The sequence below is a fragment of the Ursus maritimus genome, unplaced genomic scaffold (assembly GCF_017311325.1).
Source record: "Ursus maritimus isolate PB19 unplaced genomic scaffold, ASM1731132v1 scaffold_35, whole genome shotgun sequence".
Lineage (NCBI taxonomy): Eukaryota > Metazoa > Chordata > Mammalia > Carnivora > Ursidae > Ursus > Ursus maritimus.
The window spans coordinates 9045870-9072881 of record NW_024426119.1 but is presented as its reverse complement, the minus strand read 5'-3'; the positions used below and the strand labels follow the sequence as shown (position 1 = coordinate 9072881).

General features: G+C 41.3%; 1 protein-coding gene across 1 annotated transcript in view; it reads left to right on the top strand.

The window, feature by feature from the left end:
- Positions 1-24843, top strand: part of TTBK2 (tau tubulin kinase 2) — a 100003-nt gene extending 75160 nt beyond the window's left edge. The window contains exons 10-14 of the mRNA XM_008702185.2: positions 1843-2059; positions 5910-6121; positions 8083-8671; positions 18692-19950; positions 23360-24843. Coding sequence (XP_008700407.1) covers positions 1843-2059; positions 5910-6121; positions 8083-8671; positions 18692-19950; positions 23360-23822 — 2740 coding nt within the window. The 3' untranslated portion in view covers positions 23823-24843. The remainder of the gene's footprint in view (positions 1-1842; positions 2060-5909; positions 6122-8082; positions 8672-18691; positions 19951-23359) is intronic.
- The last annotated feature ends 2169 nt before the right edge of the window (positions 24844-27012 follow it).

The window sequence follows — 27012 nt, the reverse complement described above, 5'->3', positions numbered from 1 at the left end:
GGATGGCCGTGTAGCACGTCTGTGTTAGTGTCCATTGCAGTGCATCAGTCAGTAAAGTATACTGAACTTCTCTGAAAAATTAGAGCTCCTCACTGGCTCTCGCATCTTCCCCACACGGGCTGTCTTCCACATGACTCAGGTTCCTCTCGGCATTTATTCTCCCATTTTTACTCCTTACATCATTACTATTTCCTTCCTTCTCCTATAACTCCGATCCAAATCGGGAGTTTGAGATATGGAAAGGAAGAAATTCCTTCCCAGAAAAATTATACGCCATTCAGGAGTCAAATGAGCGCAAAGGTAACTGTGAGGGTATTATTTATGAACTTCTTTTACTTTGGCACTTTAATGACTTTAATAATAAATCCTTTCATGTGAACTATTTTAGGCCAACCTACCTTTCCTTCCTCCCTCCCTCCATCTGTCTGTCTTTCTCTCTTTCTTTCTTCGCTCCCTCCTGTCTTCCTTTCCTTCTTTTTTATTTTCTTTTCTTTTCTTTTTTCTTTTTTTTCTTGAGACTACCTTTTTGGTATGTTCCCAGTGTCAGAACTACAAGAACTGCTTTACAGGGCTATAAGGTTTTTTCCTGGGAGCTATTATCCGTGCTTTTCTCAATTAAACCCATAGCATATCAATAAAAGATTCATCTTCTACTGTTGACCCAATAGGGAGAGATGGTGGCAAAGGTCATCCACTCAGGCAGAACAGGTCCCTGAAAAATGACGTACTGATGACACCCAGGCCAGGGTGTAGCTCTTAACCCTTGGAGTGGTTCACGGAGAAGATGCCTATTTTACCACTCAAAATGATTGTCTGTGTCAGTATAGTCTACTGAAAACTGTTTTTTCCTACTTTTAGATATGCCAGCTCACTTCTAAGAAAAGATTTCGCTGTGTGGTAAATATTGTGTTCAGTCAGCAATATTTAAAAACAAAACAAGCTAGTGTACAAAGTAGAGTTGTAGAACGTGAGAGCTGACAGGGACCTGATCACCTAATGAGTGATAACTGAGAACTGGGGCTCCTCACAGGCCAGAAGTCTGTCATATAAATAAGACATGAAATTACGTTGAAAGAAATGTATCGATAAATGTCAATTAATATTTTTTAATTTTGTTCCTGGTCAGTTCATGCAGTTCTGTGTAATTACAGTATTTCTGGTTTCACCCAGAGGGCAAGAATTTCCCTTTTTCCTCTTTATGTCCCTGGAGCCTAAGTATGTAGATACTTAGTAAAAAGTCTGTAAATGAAGAAGCAAATATATATCTTACACTACAAAAAACATATGACTGATCTCATACCTGGTTATGTCATTATGACACTTGACATTTTTCTGTTTATAGTTTTTGTTACTCTCTCAGCAAAAAAATGGGTAAAGAGTAGAAAATATTAAAATTGACAAAGACTTATTAGAAAATAGACCAAATATTTCTAACTTTTAAAGTGATTCTTAAATCAGTGAGTTCTTGTATTAAAATTTGTATTTTTTGATCAGCCTGAAAATTTTCCTAATCAAAAATAGAAGTTTTGGAGCACCTGGGTGGCTCCGTCGGTTCAGCATCTGACTCTTGATTTTGGCTCAGGTCACGATCACAGGGTTGTGGGAGTGAGCCCTGCATTGGGCTCCACACTGTGGAGTCTGCTTAAGACTCAAAAAATAGTTTTATTTTGTAGAATTGTCATGGCCCAAGTTTCTGAGGTTTTGTTTTTGTTTTGTTTTACTCTTTTAATTGTGTATAGACTTGATCCTTTTAAGTCCAGAAACAAAATGTAGGATAGTCTCATAGTCATTTTTGATTCTGATGTTTCTAAGTTCTACCTTTTTTTCACCCCACATTTTTAGAATTGCCAATGCCACTCCCATCCCAGGAGACTTGCTTCGAGAAAATACAGATGAGGTATTTCCAGATGAACAGCTTAGTGATGGGGAGAATGGCATCCCTGTTGGTGTGTCACCAGATAAATTGCCTGGATCTTTGGGACACCCACGTCCCCAGGAGAAGGATGTCTGGGAAGAGATGGATGCCAACAGGAACAAGATAAAGCTTGGGATTTGTAAGGTGCGTATTTCTTGCATAGGAAGGGGTATCTATCATAAGTGCTTAATATTTTTCTTCTGTTGCAAAGTATCATGATTCTTAATTTTGAATGAGAAATAGATAGACCGTTGTATTGCTAGTGATTTCTGTATTTTTGGTTGTAACGTCTTGGCTAATTTTGTCCATAGCACTCAGATATAGCCACTAAACATTAATTTTCACCTAGTATTTTGCGGAAAAGATGAAGGCATTTAAAAAAAATAACATTGAGACTAAAGGAAGAAACATCTATAGGTCAGAAGTTAATAGTCTTTCTAAATAATGTGATAAGACTCTGGGCCCCTTCTTTAGTGTGGACCTGTGGAACTAGGAGTACCCATTCTGAAAATTGTCTCAAGTGGAGGTGGGAAGTGAGGGCTAGAAATGGAAAGCATCGAACTGATCATGACCTGACAAAGTGCATGTTGAATAATTGACTTGATTTTTTCTTCCTTAGGATTGTAAGCAGTACCACTTGTAAGTATGGGGAGAGATACAGATTTCTGAATTAAATGGTTGATTTTTAGTACTCTTGGGCAGATTATCCCCAAATTTCTTTTTGATCTTACTGTCCTTGTCATTTCCATTTTCACAGAAGATAAGATGAAGATAAATGAGAATGGAAGGGCAGTGAACTATGGACCAGTTAGCTTTTGGTGCTTCTTATGATTTTATAAAGTTTTAGTTGGGATGGAAGCTAAATTTATAGGTGTAAAATGAGACTTTGGGCTCATACCTGCTAACATTATTGATAGAAGGTTGGCTAGTCATGCTTTATGAAATGTATCTTGAAAAAAATTTTCCATGATCAATTCTGAGGACTTGGCCTATCTTCCGAGAAGATATATACTATAATGTTAAACTGAATAATTGAAAAAATTAACAGTATATACATTCAGTCATGGGAGTCACTTTGTAAAAACATTCTTTGCATAGATGTGACATGCTGCACTTGGTCGGGCTATTGAAAAAGCCCTCTCTAGAATCCTCTTATCCTGTTTGTGGGAATGCAAACTGGTACAGCCACTCTGGAAAACAGTATGGAGGTTCCTCGTAAAGTTAAAAATAGAACTACTCTTTGACCCAGCAATTGCACTACTAGTTATTTATCCAAAGGATACAAACATAGTGATTTGAAGGGGCACATGCATCCTGATGTTTATAGCAGCAATGTCCACAATAGCCAAACTATGGAAAGAGCCCAGATGTCCATCGACAGACGAATGGATGAAGAAGATGTGGCACATATATATACAATGGAATATTACTCAGCCATCAGAAAGAATGAAATCTTGCCATTTGCGATGACGTGGATAGAACTCTAGTTCTAGGGTATTATGCTAAGCAAAGTAAGTCAGTCAGAGAAAGACAAATACCAGATGATTTCACTGTTAGGTGGAATTTAAGAAGCACAAGAGATGAACATAGAGGAAGGGAAGGAAAAATAAAATAAGATAAAAACAGAGAGGGGGCAAACTGTAGGAGACTCAACTATAAGAAACAAACTGAGGATTGCTGAGGATCCCAGGACCCTGAGATCATGACCTGAGCTGAAGGCAGACACTTAACTGACTGAGCCACCCAGGCACCCCAATTCCTTCCTTTTCGAAAACATTACTCAGATTATTAGTATTGTTGGTTGTTTTGTTGTTGTTGTTGTTGCTTTTGTTGTTGTTTTGTCTTTTTGTGAGGTAGAGGGGGGTGGGGAAGGTGCAGAGGGTGAGGGAGAGAGAAAATCTTAAGTAGGCTCCAAGCTCTGTGCAGAACCCTACATAGGGCTTGACTTCATGACCCTGAGATCAAGACCTGAGCCAAAACCAAGAGTTGGACACTTAACCAACTAAGCCACCTAGGTACCCAGTGTTGTTTTTTTTTTTATATCAGTGATGTTTGTCTGGATTTTTCAAAGATGTTTATCATATCCTTGCATTTTTGGAAGTCCTGGACTTTGTTCTTTCTTTCTGAAGTATTTCCATTAGAAGTTCCTTTAGTTGAGGTCTTTTGGGCAGACTCTTTCAATTTTTACTTAGTCATAAATGTATTTATTTTAGCATCATTCTTTGTGTGGGGGGGGGCAGCAAAGGAAGGTTTATTGAATGATAGCAAGGTGATAGTACAAAGCTCCCCAGGAGGGAGGGGACCTGAGAGGGTTGCCCGGGATCATTCATTAAAGAGAGTTTATACTAGATTTAGAGTTTTTGACTGACAGTTGTTTTTCCTCTGAGTTCAAGTCTGTTACTTTTAATTTTTTGTTCTTTGTAGGTGATACATTGCCCTCTGTCTTTGCTCCCCAGTTACTTTTTACTTTTCTCTTTGTCTTTGGTGGTCTGCATTTTAACTACAGTGTGCGTAGGCTTACATTTTCATTTATCCTGCTTGGGATAGCTTATGTTTCCTGAATCTTTGAGTCATAGTTTCATATCATTTCTGGGAGACGTACAGCTATTCCCTACCAAAATATTGTCACTAATTCATTCTTTTTGTTCTCTTATCCTGGGACTCTCGGTAAACATATGCTTTTTCATTCTGTTATGTAATTTCTTAATCTTTTTTTTCCATATTTCTCATCTCCTTGCTGTGCTTCATTCTAGGTAATTTCTTTTGCTATGTCTTCTAGTTCACTGATTAATAACTTCAGCTTTTTCTGGGTAATTTGATGTTTAACTTGTTAATTGAATTTTTAATATTAAATTCATCAGTTAAATCCAAATAATCCCTTGTTGATCTTTGTGATAGTGACCTTTACTTATTTAAACATTTTATACATAACTGTTCTGTATTCTGTGTCTTAAAAAGTTTAATATCTGATGTCTTTGGGAGATCTTATTTTTAAAGATCTATTTATTTGAGAGACAGAGAGGAGGGAAGAGGAAGAAGCAGAGAGAAACCTCAGAAGACTCCATGCTGAGCACAGAGCCCACTCGGGGCTGGATCTCATGACCCTGCGATCATGACCTGAGCTGAAACCAAGAGTCAGATGCTTAACTGACTCTCACCCCGGTGCCCCTGTGTTAGGGAGTTTTAAATGTTTTTCTAAAAGTTATTATTTCTGCTCTTAGTCATGGTGGCATGCCTTCTTGTGTGTTTGACTATCTAAAGATAGTGTTTTACTCATAATTGATGGCAGTCTTGTAGACCTAAATTGGGGATTGGGAAGCCTTCCTTCAGAGAAGATTGGCATCTGCTTCTGCTGGTAGCCAGAGTAGACCCCCAATTTGATACCAGTTGGGCATCTTCTGAGGGTCTCTAATCAGAATAGACAGACCAGACTCCCCTCTCTCACCCCACTACTGGTTTAACTTCTCTGGTAAGTGTACTGCTGTGGGCATCTGTCCTTAGGCAGCCCCACCGCTCTGAGCTGCATCGTGTTCAGCCTCCTTCTGCTCTGCACGGCTCCTTGTTCTAGTTCCAGATTTTCTTGTTTTTGTTTGGTTTTTCACTTGTTTTTTAGAGAGGGAACAAGAGGGGATGTTCAGGCTTGGTGACCCATCCTACGTCTTGTGAGACCACTGGTGTCTCCAAGAAAATGTCCTTTCCAGATTTTATTTTTAGTTTAGTGGAATGGAGTCCTGCAAGCATCTCATTAGACATAATACAGAAAGTTAAGGTAAACATTTTTAGACTAAAATAATACTGAACTGAGAATAAATTAAGAAAACTCATTTTATGAAGGGTTAGGAAACAAGTATGTAATGACGTTGACTATCCAAAATATCCCCATTTCTGCAAACACCTCCCAAGCATTTGCTTATATTATTTTGAAAGACTTCAGTGATTGCTACACATACAATCACCTGAATGTTTTCCATGGTTTTCTTTATATTTTGTTTAGGCCGCTACTGAAGAAGAGAACAGCCATGGTCAAGTAAACGGCGTTCTGAATGCTCCAAGCCTTGGTTCACCAATTCGTGTCCGCTCAGAGATTACTCAGCCAGACAGAGATATTCCATTGGTGCGGAAGTTACGTTCCATCCACAGCTTTGAGCTGGAAAAACGTCTGACACTGGAGCCAAAGCCAGATACGGACAAGTTTCTTGAGACCTGGTATAAAATAATTTTTCTTTTTCTTTAAAGCTACTAAGATGATATAATTACCATCATCATCATCATGAATTTCTATTACATAGTCTTTGAAATAAGAAATTTTTGCATTTTTGTAGTACTGATTTGATCAAGTTCTCATCTCCATCCATGTTTTTAATTATCATTGTGATTCTTAGTGTGAATTCTCCTATAAAATTGTTACAAGTTCTGTAACATAACCTTTGGCTTTGGGAGCTGGGCAGTGGGAGCTGGTTAACTTCATGATACCGGATACAAGTTAAATGAACATTTTGAACTTACTGTGTTTGTAAGGGAGCTCTTTTACTGGAATGAGAAGATGCAGTGTAGAGTTGGAGAGCACATGATAAAGAAGGTATGATACAGGAAGGAGGGGAGTATGTGAAGGAGGGAAACAAGTACTTTATACACAAGGGACAGGCAATTCGATTCACTTTAATGAAGGCCCTTTATGAGTAAGTACTGTAGGAAAAATAGACATGAATAAGCTTATCATTCTTCCTAGAAAGAAGGAAAGGTGGAACTTTAGAGAACTATACCTAGATAATAACTATAGTTCATGTTTATAAGTCCCATTATCCCCAAATTCTGATAACAGAAGACAGAAATGAAACTTTAAAAAGAATTTGGGGTGTATTTATGAATTATAGAAGGCTGCAGTAATATTAAGAGCTGATGACTAGTGATAGTCACACACCCTTCAATGTACATCCCTGGTGGCTACTACTGGGAATGAAATTGTAGGTTAGAAGGACTGCGTATTTGGCGCACACGGTGGTTACTGTGTCCAAAGATAATTCAGCCTAATCTAATCTAGCTTCCATTTTTGACAGTTCTTCATATATGTGTATTCTTCCGTCCATGGTAATGATTCAGCCTCACAGCTACGTGATAGAAGCTTCTGTCTGTACACTGATACAATGAAAAGGATGGATTTGAGTTGGGACAGTTGCTTAAACATTTCGAGTTGTGGCTAAGATTAGGAATAACTATATAAATGCAATAGGCACAAAAGCTTAGTTTGGTAAAGAATTAGTTTAATAAAAGAATGGAACTAAAAAGAGAGTCCCTGCTGTGGGAGGAGCTGAGAAATAAGACAGAGTTGAGAAAACAGAAGTAATGAACTCAGGCCAGAACCTGGAATGAAGAGGAAACCACTGAAGGAATTGAAGCACCTAATTACAGACTTGGAAAGGGAAAAACATACTGCTTAAACTGCTTCCCTGAAGGTGAGATCAGCTCGTAGAAGCAAGTACAGCCAAATGGTCACATCATTAATGCCTGCCCCTCAGCCAGCAGAGAGATTCGTATACGGTGTCAATTGCCTTCTAATCCACCCAAACTGACAATATATGTTGAAGCTTCCCCGTGCCACCCCCCCGCCCCCACACCGGGCACCACTGTGTACGTAGTGGGCCGGCCAGCTTGTGCAGCCATCGGGGCTTTTCTTCTTAACAGTCTGCCTTTGGAGTTTACTCGCATGAGTGTACATTTACATACATCTCCGAAGACAAAACACATGAAAGTATTTGCCTGGCGTCTCCATTTCCTTCCCTATGCTAGCTTCTTCATTTCCTTTTATAGGGTTTCTGGTGAGGCAGAATCCCCTTGGCTCAGTTCTGCCTCAGTCCCCCAGAAAAGGCAGAGGGCAGTGTGATTGGATTGACAAAGAAAAGGTCAAAAAGAGTTCCCATAAGTCAGCCTGGTTAGGCTTCTCCCCTGCCCCGCAGCGGGAGAGCCATCTTCCCCCGTGGGTTCCATCTTCCAAAACCGAGTTATGACAGGTGGAGAAGAACATTATCAGCCTGTGAAACTTCCCTTATGCTTTATTTATATATTATTCCCTCAACTGTATGTGAATATTCGTTCTGCATAGAGCTTATAGGTTATGTAATAAATATTTTCCTAGGGCAATTGAGTAACTTCTGTCTGTTTTTTTTAAGCCTGGAGAAAATGCAGAAAGATTCCAGTGGAGGAAAGGAATCTGTTCTCCCTGCTCTGCTTCATAAGCCTTGTGTTCCTACCGTGTCCCGTACGGACCACATCTGGCACTATGATGAAGAATATCTTCCAGATGCTTCTAAGCCTGCCTCTGCCAACACCCCTGAACAGGCAGATGGCGGTGCCAGCAATGGATTTATAGCAGTTAACTTGAGCTCCTGCAAACAGGAGGTTGATTCCAAAGAATGGGTGATTGTGGACAAGGAGCAGGACCTTCGAGATTTTAGGACAAATGAGGCTTTAGGCCATAAAACAACTGGAAGCCCTTCTGATGAGGAGCCTGAAGTACTTCAAGTCCTAGAGGAATCGCCTCAAGATGAGAAGCTCCTACTGGGTCCTTGGGCAGAAAGCGATCAATTAAAGAAAGAACCCTCAGGTGTGGTCTTAGCACTTTCTGGGGAGTGCCCTGCCACTGCTGCTTCAGAACAGTATACAGATAGGCTCGAACTCCAGGCTGGAGCTGCTAGTCAGTTTATTACAGTGACACCCACAAGCCCAATGGAGGCGCAAGCAGAAGGACCCCTTACAGCGGTAAGAGATTTGTTCCAATTATTTTTCGCTGTTACCCACTCAAGGTGCTGTTAAAAAAGAACGAACAGTTGATCAACTAAGATGGTTCAGCAGATGCCTAAGTTTGGCAGATGGGGATAGGGAGTGATGTCTGGACTAAGTTCTATAGTCATCATCCAGCATGAAATTTCTCGAAACAAGTGAGCTTTCCTGTCAGGATAGCAACTCAACACATGAAGTGTCATTATAACCTAATTTCAGAATAACATCTGTAATTAGACCACTAGAGCTGTCTATCTATGTGTTTAGATATGACTTTAACTTTAATTCTAGAGATTTTGAATCTCTGCGTTATAAATCTGGTGAGGAAGGCATATGTGGTTTATACTTCATAGGGTACACTTGGCTAGGCTTGATTCTCTTTGTTGCTTTTTTTGTAATCTTCGCACAGAAATTCGTCATATTTTACATTACTCTTAAACAGTAGTTTTCCAGCTTTGATGTCCATTGTTTAAAATACAGAGTTCTAGCCTCTCTTCCAGAACTCCTACTTCAATAGGTTTGGGATAAAGTGAGTCCAGGAGTCTGCATCTTTTTTTTTTTTTTAATGATTTTTTATTATATTATGTTAGTCACCATACAGCAGGAGTCTGCATCTTAACAAGTAGCTGAAAGCAGTTGTGATAAAGGTCTTCTGCAAAGGAACATTTTGAAGAAACTGCCCTCTTTACTCTCAGTTTGGGCATTCAGCTGGACACGCCTGTTACCCTGTTATTGTCAGTGAGCAGTGATGCCTTACGACTTGAGCAGCAGGAGCCCCGGAAAAGCCAAACACGTAGGCAGTAAGGACCCGTGTGCACAGATCTTGGGCACCAGCCTGAGGACAGGTCCATCTCTCCTTACATGGGTGGAAGTATCAGATTTCCTTAAATTCCCTAATCATCTAGAAGCCATCTCTTCCAACACTGTTCCCCAAGCTGAAAAGTTTTTTATTAGAACATAATTCCAAATGCAGGTGTGAAACAGTGAGGAAAGATGGGCTTCAACACAGGAAAATAAATGCCTGCATCATTCTTCATCAGAGTTAGTCTTTTCTTCTTTTCCAGTTACACAGGTTGTTCACTGAATAAAGTGGCCTAGCCAAGGGAGCAAGTAGAGGCTGAAATCTAGCCCAGACGTTGCTGACCAAACTGTGGTCCTTGTTTGGGTCTGTTTCCTCTTTGGGGAGCATCCTTTTTCAAATTGTGCCTGGTAACCTGTGGACTAGAGGCAAATCCAGCCACCTCCCTCCCTTCCCCTTATCCCCTTTTCCTCCCGCCTTCCCTCTTTCCTTCTTTCTTTCCCTCTTCCCACATTCAGTCTCTTCTTTTCTTCGACTCTGCTCTGTGCACTTACCGCCACTCAGGCATTTTTCTCACCGCATTCTGGTGCGCTTCCCTTCAAAGAGGCTTTCTAAAGCCTTGGCTCCGCTTCTCGTATTTTTTGCCTTCTCCCACAGTAGTGTTTTATCCACAAAGATTGTTCTCATGGTTCTCTTACACTGTCTGCAGCATTTTCTCTGTCAAGTTATTGAAAGACTTGTATTCATATATTTGATACTCTAAGTTTGACCTTATTTTCAGATATCTTTAAATAAGAGCATTTTTCTTAACTGAAGGTCTCTAAAGAAATAACAGCTACATCACGTGTATACTTATGTCTAAGGTAATAAACCTACCATTTCCTTCCCTTGGGTGGGGATTAGCTTAAAAATATATTTATCTTGATTCTCTTCTTAAGGCTTAAATTCAGAGTTTACTTTTGCAAAGCAAACATTATTATATCCCCCTCACTTACTACAGACATATTATGTAGGGAGTACTGCCAGTTAGCCTCTCCGTATCTCTTGCAACTCTGATTTTATGTTCTAGCTTGGATGATATGCTAAACCATATTACTGGGCTATCGGAATATTTTAAATTAAGACAAATTCTGATGGGAAACACTTTGTTAGTTCTTATCTTTTTCACTCAGGCTTGTTTCTCTTTTACAAAGGGAAAGTATACTGATGTCTTAAAATATGTAAGAACTATAAAAATGGGCAGAGCAAAAGTTTATCTATATTGCAGGCATAGTTGGCATAATAAACTAACCAATGAGAATGCTAGCACCCTCTAGTTCTCTTTCTTAGTGCGGATTTATGAGCCTTCGTTAGGACTTCCCGTATCCCTACACATGAAACCGCTGGTTATCAAATAGCATGTGTAAACTTTCTAGATCATTTATTTTGAAAGATGGATAAATTTGCTAGATTGGAAAGAAATTGGTTTGGGGCTGTGTTGGAAATTAAAATTTTTTCCTTGGGTAAACAGTGTTGAAATTGGCTAAACAACATGGATTTACAGGGAGTAAATAAGACCAACCTTTGGCTTACAGGAGAAATATGAAAGTATGTTTGGATTGGAAAATGAAGAGACAGAATTAAGCTAGCATAAATGAACAAGGGTAGAGAAGAAAAAGAAAAGAAAATGAACTGCTTCCAAAAGAAGTCCAACTACTGGTCCAGAATGGAGGGATCTGTAGGGAAGAAGGTGACCAGTTTTATGTGACATTGGGTAGTCACTGTTGGTAGGGAGAAGGTTGGATTTGAAAAGTAGTGTAGAAGTGGAAGAGGTTTTTCTTACCAAGTGTCAAGGCAGATTGTACCACGTGGTCTCTTGGTTCTAGATGGTCATTTAGAAAGCCCGCGCTTCCCTTGAATGGTACCTGTGGAAGCAGGATAAATGTGACTGGGGAATAAAAATACCACCAAAACGTTACCTGTTGCTGTGTAACAAATTACCCCAAATGTAGCAGCTTTAAACAACACAGTTACTTCACCCTGTTTCTGAGGGTTAGAAATGCAGGAGCGGCTCAATCTGATGGTTCTGGCTCAGGGTCTCTCATGAGGTTGCTGTCAAGCCGTCAGCCAGGATTGAAATCATTGTAAGGTTCAACTGGGGTGGGAAGATCCACTTCCAGGCACACTCAGTGGCTGTTGGCAGGCCTCGGTTCCTCAGTAGCTGTTGGCCAGAGGCTTCGGTTCCTCACCGCGTGGGCCTCTCCATTCTTGACACGGCAGCTGGCTTTCCCAGAGAGTGAGGAGAGGAAGAGACAGAAATGGGGGTGGGGTGTGGTGGTAGCGTGAATAAGCCTCCACCATGATGGAAGCCGTAGTTTCTTTCATAACCTAATGTCAGAAGCGGCATAGCAGCACTTCTGTTGTATTCCGTTGGTCACTCAGACCAGCTCTGCTACAGTGCGGGAGGGACTGTGCAAGGGGATGAATACCAGGAGGCAGAGGTCCCTGGGGACCGTTTAGAGACTGGCTACCCTATCATCTTACATTTCCATTTCATTGAGTACTTTCATATTTGATCCTAACAACAGCCATGTGGAGCAAGCGGAGGGAATGTTCTCGTTTTTTGCACTGATGACACCAAGCCATGGGACAGTGAGATGGTCTGTAAAGAGGCAGATGGCTAGTGGAGTAGACTCTCTGTTCTGTTCCTCACACCAGGGGATTATCAACATACTGAAGGAATTTTCTCATTGGCTTGTTTCTTAGACATTGAGAAGGAGAAAGGGAGTGTGCAACAATGCACACATTGGGAGCAGGACAGAAAGAAAGGGAGCCACGTAACTTTTTGTGTGATCTGTCCGGTAGTCAGCACCTATTAAGAGGATTCCTCAAACTCTGTTTACAGGAGTACCAATACCAGTCCTGCAAAAATCAGATCAGCAGTGATTGTATTGCCTTAATTCTGTTCTTTTCATTCCTTCAGTTCTATTCAGTGTCTCCTAAGTTCCAGGCTTTACTATACCCCCGGGATCATCGGTTGGTACCACCCTACCAGGGTGGCACCGAAGGCGTACGTCTAACAGTTACCTTAAACAACACAAAGTGATTCTGGTGGAGCTGGGTACACAAATGAGGATGCACACGGGTCTGCCTAGGACCTAGGAGTGCGATATTGGGGGTTTTTATTGTTGAAACTTCTAAATTTTTTTTTTTACCATGAAAACTGAAATTTTGAAAATATACTACTTTCATAATTGGGGAGGAAATAAAAATTAAAAATCTTTTTCTGGGAAGATTAAGGTGCACTTCAAAAGTAAGAGGACTCTGAAGGATGAATTAGTTTGCTGGAGAGAGATGCAGGGGTGTCAGGCAAGGAACACAGCACGTGCAGAGACACAGAGGCTTAAAGCAACAGTGTTCAGAGTATTTAAATAAGTGGTCCCGAATCTAAGTGCCCTTTCCTTAGGACAAAGGACAAAGGCTGAAGATGAGCTACAGAAGGTAAGGTGATAAAGGGCATTGGCCTGCTCTGCTGAGATGTGTGCGCTGTGGGACAAGAAACTGCCAAGATCGAGGGAGGGGAATAACATGCCGTTTGGGAGCCGAGTGGGGGAAGATGGGCTGGGGCAGCAGCCAGTGAGGAGGCTTTGGCATTAATCCAAGCAAATAGATGAGAGATTGAACGGTGAAAATTGCAGTGAGAACTTGGGAGACATTTTAGTGGTACAGCTTATTTGAAATAGTAGTTTCATGTGGCTTTCCCAATGAAATGTGTTCCACTGACTGTTTGGAGCCCTTGTATAAACTAGAGGGACTATATGGAAGCTCATGGAGCTACTGAGAGCTTCCACTGAAAAAAGGAATGATCCATGTAAGGTATTAATAATATACTTCAATCATGTGAAAAGGTAAAGACTTTCTGGAATAATTGCGCCTATTAACTTGAAATGGCTTTTAAAGGAGAAATCTGCATTGACTGCATGTACCTTGACTGGGGAGTGGCCACATGTCCTCTGTCTGACCATGAATACCTGTTTGGTTTTTTTTGAATGATTTTTTATTATATTATGTTAGTCACCATACAGTACATCCCCGGTTTCCGATGTAAGGCTCGATGATTCATTAGCTGCGTATAACACCCAGTGCACCATGCAATACGTGCCCTCCTTACTACCCATCACCAGTCTATCCCATTCCCCCACCCTCCTCCCCTCTGAGGCCCTCAATTTGTTTCTCATAGTCCATAGTCTCTCATGTTTCATTCCCCCTTCTGATTACCCCCCCTTTCTTTATCCCTTTCTTCCCCTTCCGATCATCCTAGTTCTTATGTTCCATAGATGAGAGAAATCATATGATAGTTATCTTTCTCTGCTTGACTTATTTCACTTAGCATTATCTCCTCCAGTGCCGTCCATGTTGTAGCAAATGTTGAGAACTCGTTCTTTCTGATAGCTGAGTAATACTCCATTGTATATATGGACCACAACTTCTTAATCCAGTCATCTGTTGAAGGGCATCTCAGCTCCTTCCACGATTTAGCTATTGTGGACATTGCTGCTATGAACATTGGGGTGCATATGGCCCTTCTCTTCACTACGTCTGTATCTTTGGGGTAAATACCCAGTAGTGCAATGGCTGGATCATAGGGTAGCTCAATTTTTAACTTTTTAAGGGACCTCCACACTGTTTCATGGATACCTGTTTTTGATCCGGAAAATTTGGTCATTGTAATGATAGAAAAATTTTGTTTGTATGCGATTACATCTCTGAAATGATCTATGGTAGTGTAATTCAGTCTGTGAACAGAAAAGACCAGAAATAGGAAGGTCTGATTGGGGAAGTAAAGAAAGCCCATTTGTGAAGTGTTCAAATAATAGACTGGACTGTCACTTGGGAGAGGCTTCATGGAAGGGACCCAAGCATCCAGTGATTGGTTCAGGCACGTGTTCAACAATTGTCAGGTGTTTACCATGTGTCAGACACTGCACCAGGCATCAAAGAACCCAAAGCCTGGGGAGTCTCCTTACTGCTTTCAAGGGTCTTCAGGCTAGTGAAGGGAAACGATTTAAGTGTTAGAAATGCTGTGATAGAAATCTGTAGGTTATGGAAGTTGGGAATAGTTGAGCTAGATTCAAACCTGAAGTGTCTTCCAGTATTGCGTGTGAAGGGGCTTGAAAAGAGACCGCGAAATCCAGTAGTCACGTATGTGATGTGTAATCGCAGGCCGGCCAAAAATATTTTTATTTCCGTCTGTCTTTTCTGTGACTTCTAATCTGTGGGTGTGAATTGTAGATTGCTTGTGATTTTTAGTACCCCCGCAAAATTCTTAGAGTTTCCAATCCCACTAACTACACTGTGACTGTTAGTGATGAGTGACGGTCTCTGAAGATGGGATAACAGGGAAGGGAAAAAGCAACTTCTACTTTCTGTTTACTTAGGTCTTGAGGCTTCAGGTTTTCAGTTTTCCCCACCCGTGTAGCAGACTGCTGCCTGCTCCATTCCTCCTCCCGCCAGCGCCCCCATCCATATGCCAAGTCATACCACAGCGTCAGCAACAACAGTAACCAGCGTAACTGTGGTCAGAGTAGCAACAGGGGTAAAGAGTGAGCGCGTGGGACATTCTGTTAGCATGTAGGGCCTCTTATTACTCAATGTGATCATTGCTGTGCACTCTCTTTCTAGAAATCAAAATTTGATACATTAAAAACATGGTTCAATTATAGTATTTTAGTTTTATTCATAATTTTCAACACTTGTATAAAGCATCATATGAAGATGCTTTAAACAAACAAAGTCTTTGGGGATTTCGAATGGCCCAAAGAAATGTGAATGTTTAAAATTTAAGTTTTTTTAGACCAGGAATGCGTTTATATAACTCTGTTATTCTTGGCAATACTAGGAACCAATAAATTATTCTCCTACCAATATCTCATAAATTGTCAAAAAACCAAAATGAGATCTAGATATTTCATATATCACATACCTTTTATTTGGAAGAGAGGCTATCTGGTATGAATGTGAATTCCCCAAAGTTTTTATTATCTTAATAACATTACAATCCTTGAATGAGATGAAAGTTAAAGGGTAATTATTTATAAGTTACAGATAAATAATAGTTTACAGTTTATTGTCTCTTGCTATCTGGCCAGCTGTAAACATGGGGTAACTATAAGTAATGAGACCGCTTTATCTGAACTGAACAGTGATGAGACTGATGTTAGTGACACAGAGTAGTAGGTATTGGTAAAACTAATATTAAAGAAATGGAAAATACCGAGGTCATTTTCTAGTTCTGTTAAAAGGTGTTATACAGTTAGAGAACAGAAGAAAGGACATGAGCGAATTCATGCCTTAAAGAGATGTTTGTAAATTACAGAAATTAAAGGTATGAGAGATGCATATGGCTTACTGGCACATCATTGATTTAGTCCGTTTGTAAAGTGTCCCAAGTATGGGAATTGCTTTTGTGTCTTACAGTCTACGGTTAAGGAAGTTGTTTTCAGCTATACTTAGAATGAGTCTTCCTTTTTCTACATTTAGTTATGGATCTTTGGTTTTTCTCCTTTTATCTTGCCACATAATGTTTGCAGACTCCTTCTCAGACTTCATTTGAGTATAGCGCATGTCAGCAGGCTGTGCTATGCTGTGCGTGATTTTCAAAATCCTTAAGTCCTATCCCTGACTTTTTCTCATTTGTGAAATTTGTGTAAATAATAGCACCCAATTAAGGGCACCTGGGTGGCTCTCTCGGGTAGGTGGCTGCCTTCGGGCCAGGTCATGATCTCAGGGTCCTGGGATCGAGCCCTGCATTGGGCTCCTTGCTCGGCAGGGAGCCTACTGCTCCCTCTGCCTGCCGCTCCCCCTGCTTGTGCACATGCTCGCTCTCTCTCTCGAACTCAAATAAATAAAATCTTTAAAAAAAATAATAGCACCCAATTAAAATCTAGGGCAGATATAAGATGGAATTAGTAAAAATGGGTTTAGGAATACTTTAGAAATTTAAAGTGCTATAGAAATATTATATGAGAGTATTTTATGCAGTTTCTTGTAATTGCTCAGAATCTTTTTCAAGAAAATAGATTCTCCTGTCTGGTGGTTCCTGTATCTTTTCTGTATACAAGATTGTCACCCCATTTTTCATACTACACACACACATCCTTTTATATCCTGAATCTTAGATGAGTTAAGCTCAGAAGTGTATGGATTCCCTCGCTCCAATCTCAAAAGAGCAGTGGACTGTTATTTTTGTGAACACTGCTGAGTTTATTTGGGCTGGTGTTTTTGGAATTACATGTGATAATGAAGTGACTGTTGGTTTATTTTCAGTGTAGGTAGAGAGTCAGTTCCCTTGTTATTTGGCATTTTTATAACTTCTTACTTGACTTTCTTATCACCATCACTCTCAGGTCTTAAAAATTGCATTTTGAATAGTAAGTAACTATACATTTTAGGTTTCAATATGATTTCTAAAGTATACTAGAAAATTGCCATCTGCCTGAATATATTTTAGAATGGTGAAGGAGATGCAAGTGTGAGGTGACTTCCCGAAGGGAGCAGTGCCGCTGGAACTTCCTCCCTTTTCCCGGAGGTCATTATAGGTCTGGGCTCATTGTGAGAGTCCACATCTGGACCCAAACAGCCTGTCTTCATTCAGTTAATCTGCCGGGCCCTCAGGGTACTAGTTCTGTTCAGGAGCTGTTCAGGACATTGGTTGGGTATTTTCCCTGGGCTGGGCTCAGGACAGGCTTTACACATTCTTAAACCTCTTTGTATTCCTGACACACAGAGAGACAGCGCCAGACAGTTTCTCTGCCTCTGGAACAACGCCGATGTCTAGGGACTAAGATGGGGTCTAAGCACAATCTCCCATGACAGTTCCAAATTCATTTTGCTTTGAATTCAGACCAATTTCCATAGTTTTCCTAGAACTAAATTGGCTTCATTAAGTAATTTGACTTCTTTCATTTCTCAGAAAGGCTTTTTTCCAATACCGGTTTGTATGGTTGACATTCGCTGCCTCCTTACATGTCGCTTTTGTTTTCTCACATGTTACTTTCAACACGCGTGAAAATGTAGAAACTTCAGGAGTCTTAAGATAGGACATTCTTCTTAGACATTGAATCTCATTCACATAGAATTGAAATGACCTCAGTGGAAGGATGGTAGAAGAATTTATCATAGGCTTGACCTTAAAAAATTAAAGATAATGAAACATTAGGAAACATCTTTGTATGTCTTTGCTTATAGGAAGATAAAATATTCCTAACATTGTTTGACTGACAGGAGTTAGGGGAAACAAAATGCATGTAAATCTGGAGTTTTTAAATGTACAATAGTTTACCAGTAATTTTTCCCTATAATCCTGTGTCTGCATTCTGGCAGAAAATCGCTGGCACGCTCAAGGGAACTTGGAGAGAATGTACCGAAAAGAGCTTTTTACAGATGTGTGGGAAGAGTTAAGAGAACTAACAGGACCATCAGTGGAGGGAGCCATTTCTATCTTGAGTCCTATAAGAGGAGGAAGAAGGAGCAAAAGCTGGGAGAAGGGCCATGTGATAGTGGCTGTGGCCGAAAGTGGTAGAATGTAGCCACCACCCAAGCTTCCGTCCCTTGGGCAGCAAGCAGAGAGAATTAACACCCAGACCTTGGAGCGCCTGGGTAGTGCAGTCGGTTGAGCATCTGACTCTTGATTTTGGCTCAGGTCATGATCTCAGGGTCCTGAGATTGAGCCCCATGTCAGGCTCCCCACTCAGCACGGAGTCTGCTTGTCCTTCTCCCGCTGCTCCTCCTCCTCTCTCCCTCTCTGTCTGTCTCATAAATAAATAAAATCTTTTAAAAAATATTAATAGTACCCAGACCTTTCTCTCCTCCAAGTCTGATGCTCTGTTGGTGCTGCCCCTTGAGCAAACCCAGCCAGAAATCAGAAGCCAAGGGAGCCTGGGCCATGCAGTCTGTAGAAGTCAGTCTTCCAGGGCACAGAGCAGGCTAAAGAAAAGGCAGGGATGAGCCTAGAGGGAGACTGTTTTGTACAGCTCCTGGGTAGGAGGGCTTGAGTGTCATGCACATTGATTCAGAGTTGTTCATATTAAATATGAGTTGGGCAGACCTGGTCAACATCTGTGTTCCTCTTATAAATTAGAATTGGAAGTGTGAAATTTCGAATCATGCCTCTTCTTTATATTCCACAGTCTACATAATATTTTTTCCTCCTGTCTCTCCAGATTACAATTCCTAGACCCTCTGTGGCATCCACACAGTCAACTTCGGGAAGCTTTCACTATGGTCAGCAGCCAGAGAAGAAAGACCTTCAGCCTGTGGAACCCACTGTGGAACTTTACTCTCCAAGGGAGAACTTCTCTGGCCTCGTTGTGACAGAGGGCGAACCTCCTAGTGGAGGAAGCAGAACAGACCTGGGGCTTCAGATAGGTCATATTGGTCATGACTTGTTACCCAACATTAGAGAGTGGGACAAATCTCAAGACCTGGGACCAAAAGATCTTCCTGACCATAACAGACTGGCTGAGAGAGAATTTGAGAGTCTCCCTAGGGAAACCGAAGAGAAAAGCAATCTTCTAGGGTCCGATAATGAAGATGAGAAGTTAAGTAAAGGGCAGCATTATATCGAGATCGCCTCCCTTCCAGGAGACTTGGTAACTGTGGAGAGGGGTCACTCCGCTACTACTGAACCTCTTGATGTGACGAAGACACAGACTTTTAGTGTAGTGCCAAATCAAGACAAAACTCATGAGATAGGGAAGCTTCTGGCAGTTTCTTCACGAGTCATTGACCCACATGTTGAAGGACAGATAAGTCAGGTGGCAGCAATGCAAAAATGTAAGCTATCTAAGGATGACGACATCAGAAGTGAAGACTTGCCAGGTCAGCAGGGAGACCTGTCTACTTTTTTGCACCAAGAGGGTAAGAGAGAGAAAATGGCCCCTAGAAATGGAGAATTATTTCATTGTGTTTCAGAGAGTGACCATTGTCCACCATCCCGGAAGGACGTGGTTAGGTCATCGTTTGTAACTAGACACAGCCGAATCCCTGTTCTAGCACAAGAGATAGACTCTACTTTTGAATCATCCTCTCCAGTCTCCGCAAAAGAAAAGCTCCTCCAAAAGAAAGCTTATCAGCCAGACCTCGTCAGGCTTCTGGTGGAAAAAAGGCAACTCAAGTCTTTCCTTGGGGACCTCTCAAGTGCCTCTGATAAATTGCTGGAGGAGAGACTAGCCACAGTTCCTGCTCCCTTTTCTGAGGAGGAAGTCTTTGCTCCCTTCTCAAGACTGGCTGTAGACTCACACCTGAGCAGATCAGCCGAAGACAGCTTTCTGTCACCCATCATCTCTCAGTCCAGAAAGAGCAAAATCCCAAGGCCAGTTTCATGGGTCAACACAGACCAAGTGAGTAGCGCAACGTCAGCCCAGTTCTTGCCTCGGCCACCGCCGGGAAAGCCGCCCACGAGGCCTGGGGTGGAAGCCAGGTAAGGCTCTGTGTTCTTACTGTGTTAGGTGTGTAGTTTTCTTTCTGTGTCTGTTTGATTATGTTACATCAGTGGTTTCATTTCTCTGTTGCCTGCTTCTGATTATCTGTTTCCTTACCTACCTTTCCCAAGCCTTATAGCCCAGTGTAGAAGAAGGGGTCATACTGATCCAAGTTAATTCTTAGCTCTCCCACTTCCTAGCAGTATGACCCTTAGTTTCCGCATCCATAAAACAGATCTTACGGACGCCTCGTGGTCTGGGGAGGGTCAAGTACGGTCGCATACATGCAGAGCTTTGTGCGGGGCTTGATCAGCATGCACTACGATGGACTCTTCTAGTGCATTTTCACTAGGTACTCAATAATTTTCCAGTTTTTTCTAGTCAGAATCCCATTATAAGAGATGGCATTATGATGTCCAATTGTAGTGAAAAAGACTGTGTCTGTAATTTGATGAATGGGTCCTGGTCACAGTGCTGTTTATCTGATTATAATGAATTAAACACAAAAACCCTGTAGGCAGTTTCCCTAGGTCTGATGATACACACAGCCCTACATAATAAAAGTATTACTTCAGTATTTACTATGTGGTATACTTGTTTACTGAAGTGTTCTTACGTATAGTTGACCATAGGGTGGTTACATTTTAGAGAAGAGGGGAAACATAAACCAGTTAAGAGTGCTTTCCTTGGAGAGCCATTACTCATTCCACAGACTAGAATGGTCTCAACCCTTGGAGAAGAATGAGAAAAAGGAAGGCCTTTGAACAAAAACCAGGTGGAAATCAGAATACTTGAAGACTATAGCCTGTTCTAGATAGTACAACAATATGGATTATTGTTATGGATTCTGAAGTGTATTAAAGTGAGATTCTGTCTCTCTCATTACCCAGCAGAACTTGCTCCCCTTAGCTAAGGTAAGTTTAGTTCTGAGTTGCATAGGGTTTCACGTTCAAGGGTAACTAAACATTGGATTTGAAGTGCCAGTGGGACTAGACTTCCACAGAAGAAGGGCGATGAGTAAACAGCAGTCATTTGAGACATTTTAGAAAGGTGATTCCATGAACGCCACACTTCCCCTCTTCCTTCTGCTTGTCGTCTGCACTTAACAGATGGTGTCATCTGTGGCTTGGGCTGCTTTGGGCTACAGCGAACAAATCCTGATTATCATTTATTACTTCGCGCTTTACGTGTCCCTTAAACGTAGCACTTGGTAACCAAGCATGTGGCATTGTGTCAGATGTTACAGAACTGACCAGCCTGGACCTCATCTGGGAACTCAGGGGTCACTCAACTTTCCCACGTAGGTCCTGGCACAGGAGGATTAGCACATTGCATTCTTCACATTTTACTGTAACATCCATGGTAGGCTTAACCGGAATGAGCTTCATCGTGTCAGAATAAGTAGATGGTGGGAAAGGAGGAGGAGAGAAAATTCAGAGAAAAAAATCAGTAGCTTGTTGCTGACCCGTGATGGTGATGATGGCTGTTTATGCCCCTGCATCCTGAGGTGCTAATACAGCCTCGGAAGTTCTTCTTCCACTTGCTTCTATAAGGAGTGGCATGGCAGCAGTTTGAGGTTTTGGGGTTTTTTCATTTATTTGAGAGAGAGCGAGTGAGCATGAGTGGGGAGCGGCAGAGGGAGATTGAGAAGCAGGCTCCCCCACTGAGCACAGAGCCCGACACAGGGCTCGATCCCAGGTCTCCAGGATCATGACCTGAGCTGAAGGCAGATGCTTAACCAACTGAGCCACCCAGGCGCCCCAGCAGTTTGAGATTTAAATTCTTTAACTGAATGGATTTTAGGCCAAGACAGAAAGACATTTAGGTCAGAGGAGACACTGATATATGAATATTCTCTAGGTTTAGAATTCTAAGGCCCAAGCTCAGTTGCCAGTGAGATGCGTCAGTCTCCAAACCCAGCTCTCTTGAATCTCAGACTATTGTCAGGGACAGAAACTGAGGCCCAGAGAAACCAGTGACTACGCTTTCCTTTTGCAAAGTGTTCAGTGAGGTTGAAATATACTTTGATCTGTAGTTCCTGCTGTTGTGAGTACACTTCGTGTTGTGGGGCCTAATGTTTGCATACGCACGTGCCAAATTTCTGTCATGGGAGCCTTCAACAAATGGTTTACTCTCTTTCTCATTTACTGACACGCTAGAGACGTTTCATTAAGTTGATCCTAAAATTAGAAGAACAAACATGCCAGGGTGCCTGGCTGGCTCAGTCGGAAGTGTGCGACTCTTCATCTTGGGGTCGTGAGTTCGAGCCCCATGTTGGGTATACAGATTACGTAAATAAATAAATAAAAGCTTTTAAAAAAAGAGGAAAAAGAAGAAAAAACGTGCCATAGGAGGAAAAAGACTAACAACATTTAAGTCCTTCTGAATGGCAGCCAGCCGGCTAAATACTTTACTTGGGCCACTGTTCTTGGCTGCTAGTAATCCTGGGAGGTAGACAGCATTCCCATTAAACGCTAGGAGAGGTCACGTGTACTGCTGGTGAGGGTGTGACTGATGCAGCAACGACGGAAAACACTGTGGAATCCCCTCAAAAAATGAAAAGTAGAACTACCATACAATCCAGTAATTTCACTGCTGGGTATTTACCCAAAGAAAGCAAAACACGAATTCGAAAAGATATATGCACCCCTATGGTTATAGCAGCATTATTTACAATAGCCAGGATGTGAAAGCAACGTCAGTGTCCATTGGTGGATGAATGGGTAAAGCCGGGGGGGTGTACATATAATAGGATATTGCTCAGCCATAAAAAAGAATGAAATCTTGCCATTTACAACATGGATAGACTTAGAGGGTATTATACTAGGTGAAATTAGAGAAAGACAAATACCAAATACGTGCAAGTGAAATCATTTGGTATTTTCATACTTATATGTGAAATCTGAAAACACAAAACAAGCCAGCAAATAGAAACAGACTCATATATACAGAGAACAAACCAGTGGTTGCCAGAGGGAAGTGGGGTGGGAAGGATGAGCGAAACAGGTGAAGGGTGGGGAGTAAGAGGTATGAACTTTAAGTTCTAGAATAAGTCCGTCATGGGGCTGGAAATTACAGCGAAGAGAATATAGTCAATGATATTGTAATAACTTTGACGGTGACAGATAGTAACAAAACTTAACATGGTGAACACTGTGTAATGTGTAGAATTTTGGAATCACTGTGCTGTATACCTGAAATTAAGATAGCATTGTATGTCCACTGTACTTCACTTAAAAAGGAGAAGTTAAGTAACTTGTCCAGGCTCATACAACTGGAATGTGAACGAGTAACTCTGTTTCCAGTGTTTGCTGACTTGACTCACATTATATACACTATCATTAGGACACTGTGGCTTTCTGAACACACTTGAATTAAATGAAAAGAATTCTTCTCTGTTCTTTTAAGGCTCCGCAGATACAAAGTCCTAGGGAGTAGCAATTCCGACTCAGACCTTTTCTCCCGCCTGGCCCAAATTCTTCAAAACGGATCTCAGAAGCCCCGGAGCACTGCTCAGTGCAAGAGTCCAGGATCCCCTCACAATCCAAAAACACCACCCAAGAGTCCAGTTGTCCCCCGCAGGAGCCCCAGTGCCTCTCCTCGAAGCTCTTCCTTGCCTCGCACGTCCAGCTCCTCACCGTCCAGGGGTGGACGGCCGCACCATGACCAGAGGAGTTCATCCCCGCATCTGGGGAGAAGCAAGTCACCTCCCAGCCACTCAGGATCTTCCTCCTCCAGGAGGTCCTGCCAACAGGAGCATTGCAAACCCAGCAAGAATGGCCTGAAAGGATCCAGCAGCCTCCACCACCACTCGGCCAGCACTAAAGCCCCCCCAGGGAAGAGTAAGTCAGCCACTAAACTCAGCAGATAGGAGCCGGGCTGCCTCTGTGTGAAAGGTGTGAGATCTCCCTCCTAACCCTGATGCATGTGTGTCCCTGTACTGTCTGTGTAAAAATCAGTGTTGATCTTCTCTTGCAAAAGAAAGTAACATGATAAATTATTTGTAAGAAGACATAAATACATGATAAGGAATTACCTAAGGCAGGCAGCAAGCAGTCAGGAATCAATGCCTTTGCACAGGCAGGGGCAAGCCAGCAAAATCCCCGGGGACATTAAATGAACTCTCATTTTTCAGCTGCCATTGAAACAAAAGAGTTGAAGGTAGGAAATGGAGTGGAATTTTAAGGGGTTTGGCCTGGTTTTTTTTAAGGCATTGCTCAAAGATTATATAGCAAAAGTGAAACTTCTTGTTTTAATATTTTCATTCAAAACTTCCCAACCTTGGAGTCAGAATTGCTCCGATATGAGGATACGTACAGTCTTGCTGGGGAGCCAGGCTCACATACACGAGCTTGTGTTTACTAGTGTGCTGAGAGTTCGCACCTTTACTTCGCCTCACTCCTACTACCTGCCGTCCCCGGATTTCCCAGTTTTTAAAGTTAGTGTATCTCCCCGAATGCAACCTCCCTTCTCTTATTTTAACAATACATGCTAATATCCTTGTAGCAGCACATGCTGAGAATTTCAAATCCAGTTGTGTGTTGTTTTTTTTTTTTAGTCCCCTAATATTTTTCTGTGGCACAGAAAAAAGTAACAGTTAACAGTTCTTAGCTCAGTATATTTTTATTGTGAAAAAGAACTACTGAAACTTAGGTCAAGGAAGGAGAAGTCTGCGGGCGCTAGCGCAGAGGGCCGGAGTGGGGTGAGTGCCCTTCCAGACAAAAGAACCCTCTTCCCCTCTGTTTCCTCCTGGTGGAAGGAAGACCGACCAGACTAGACCTTGCTTTCTTAGGTCTTCTGGATACTGACTGTTTCCAATATCAACCTCCAAGATGATACCAGGGAAGTACAATGCTGTGGAATGTGACTTTATGCTCTCAGAGATTTAGAAAGAAAAAGAAATTAGGTACGTTGTTGAGGCTTATAATCCTCAAACTTTGTATTTTATACATTTAGCCAATAAGGAACAAGTATCTGGGGAAATAAATTTAGGCTCAATATTTATCTTTTAATGTTTTATTACCTGCTTCTCCTGTGCTTTAGTTTGAATATTTGGGCTTTTGGACCTGATTTCCTTGTAACCTCAATTTATAAAGCTGCAAGGAGGAGCATAGTTGCTCTGATTTCATTCTTCTGCTAACAGGAATCAGGCAAAAGTAAATTATGCTAGATTTTTCAAATGGGCTCTTTTCTACTCTGTGGGCGTTTTGTGTTGTAAAGACCTTATTGAGGTCAGGTAAACTGGTCTGCTTGCTGTTGAAATTTGCCTTCTAGCAAACATCTGTGCTTTCTCTTTGACCTTGTGTTTGCTGCCAAACCTATGTGGTTGAATTGGAAAACAGAAAAAAAAAAAAGAAATATATTTCCTCACCAAGTGAATACGTTCTAATGCTGCATCAGAGCCGCCCTGAAGCTGCGCTGAACTTCTCTCCTTCTCTGTATCTGTGTCGAGCTGTTTTTAAAACAAACAAACCGAAACTCCAAACACTATCGAGTCCTATACAATCTCCCGTAAGAAATGTAGCATAGTGTGGAATCTTAAGAATCTTAATTTCTCTCCGGTTTCAAGCACTACAGAGGAATGCAATAGATAAGACATATCTGCTGTTTAACTAAAGCAACTGTAATATTGGAAGACCAGTCCTTCTGTATTATATTGTATAATAGTTGCTGTAACACTACTTGCATGTCTTCATGGTAAATGATATAAATATTTATAAATATATAGAGAAACATATGCTTATATAAACTCATTCTTTCTCATTCTCCATTTGTAATCTCCAGATCACAGACGGTGAAATTCCTTTCTGTCGTGTGCCTCGCGCACACTCGGGCCTTGCCTGTCTGCATTTTCTGAACATATGTTTTTGGCGTGGGACACTTCAGATTCTTCTTGCTTCTTTGTGTAAATAATGCAAGGGCTGGCAGCCTTCAAGCCAGGATAGCTTATCTAATTTTCACTTTTAAAAGATTTTAATAGGGGAAAAAATTACCAGGACAAGCTTGTAATACTGGCTCAAAAATTTGTCCCGTTAATCACATAATTCTGTCCTTACGGTTAAAGGGGATAAACTGGGATGATAATCATGGGTCTAACATAAATTGATTTAAAGAAAAAAATCTCTTAAAAATTGCCATTCTACATTCCTCTTTTCACCTCACTGTTTTTTGGACGGTGGGGGAGTAATCTACAATTAAGGAATTATCTTTTTTTCTCTTGTATTAGCTAAATTGTGCTAAAAGTAGCCAGCTTTAAGTCCTGACCCTTGTTGTCAGCAATGCGCCCGTCATAACCGTTGGAAAAACGGATGAGGCTACAGTTATGGTGCGTGCGTGTTATTTCTTACTGGTATTTCTCTTCTAGGGGTCAAAACAGACAGTGATGGCAACATGACAATTGGGTGTTTTCTCGCTTTTGGTTTCTTCTGTTTTTCTCCGAACTTTTCCACTCTGTTGCCCCCTTTCCTAAATGGCACCAACGAACTCCATATCCAGAGAGAAATAGCCTTGTTGTATACGAGTACTTTATTTTGCATGTAGAGGAAAGAGTTAACCAAAGATGTTTCAGCTCTGATACTTTCAAATGAAAACAGACTAGTTATATCATATGTACTTAAAAGTACTATCATATAGAGATTTACTTTATGGTTTTTAAAAGCATAGTTTGTGCTTTCAGATGTTTAGTGTCTCAGGCTAAACAGAGAAGTTGGCAGCCCTGAGCAAAACATTTTTGGCACAAGAATTTTGTTTTTATTTTATTTTAAGGTATGATACAGAGAATGAGTTTGTTGTTTGTTGTTGTTTTAGTTCCTTATTTTTTTATTTATTTTGGGTTTTTTTAGTGATGGCATATTTCACATTTCAGTGATAAACATAGATCATCCAAGTAATTTTTAACTGCTTCGGTTATTTTACCTAAGATGAGGGACATGGCCATTAATTAAAGTCAAGCCAAACTATACTAAAAGTAGTACGAGGCAAAAGTCAGAATTATGTTTCGAAAATCAAGTGCCTCCTGGTTTTTCTGTCATGACACGATGGCAACCGTAGTCATACCTGCC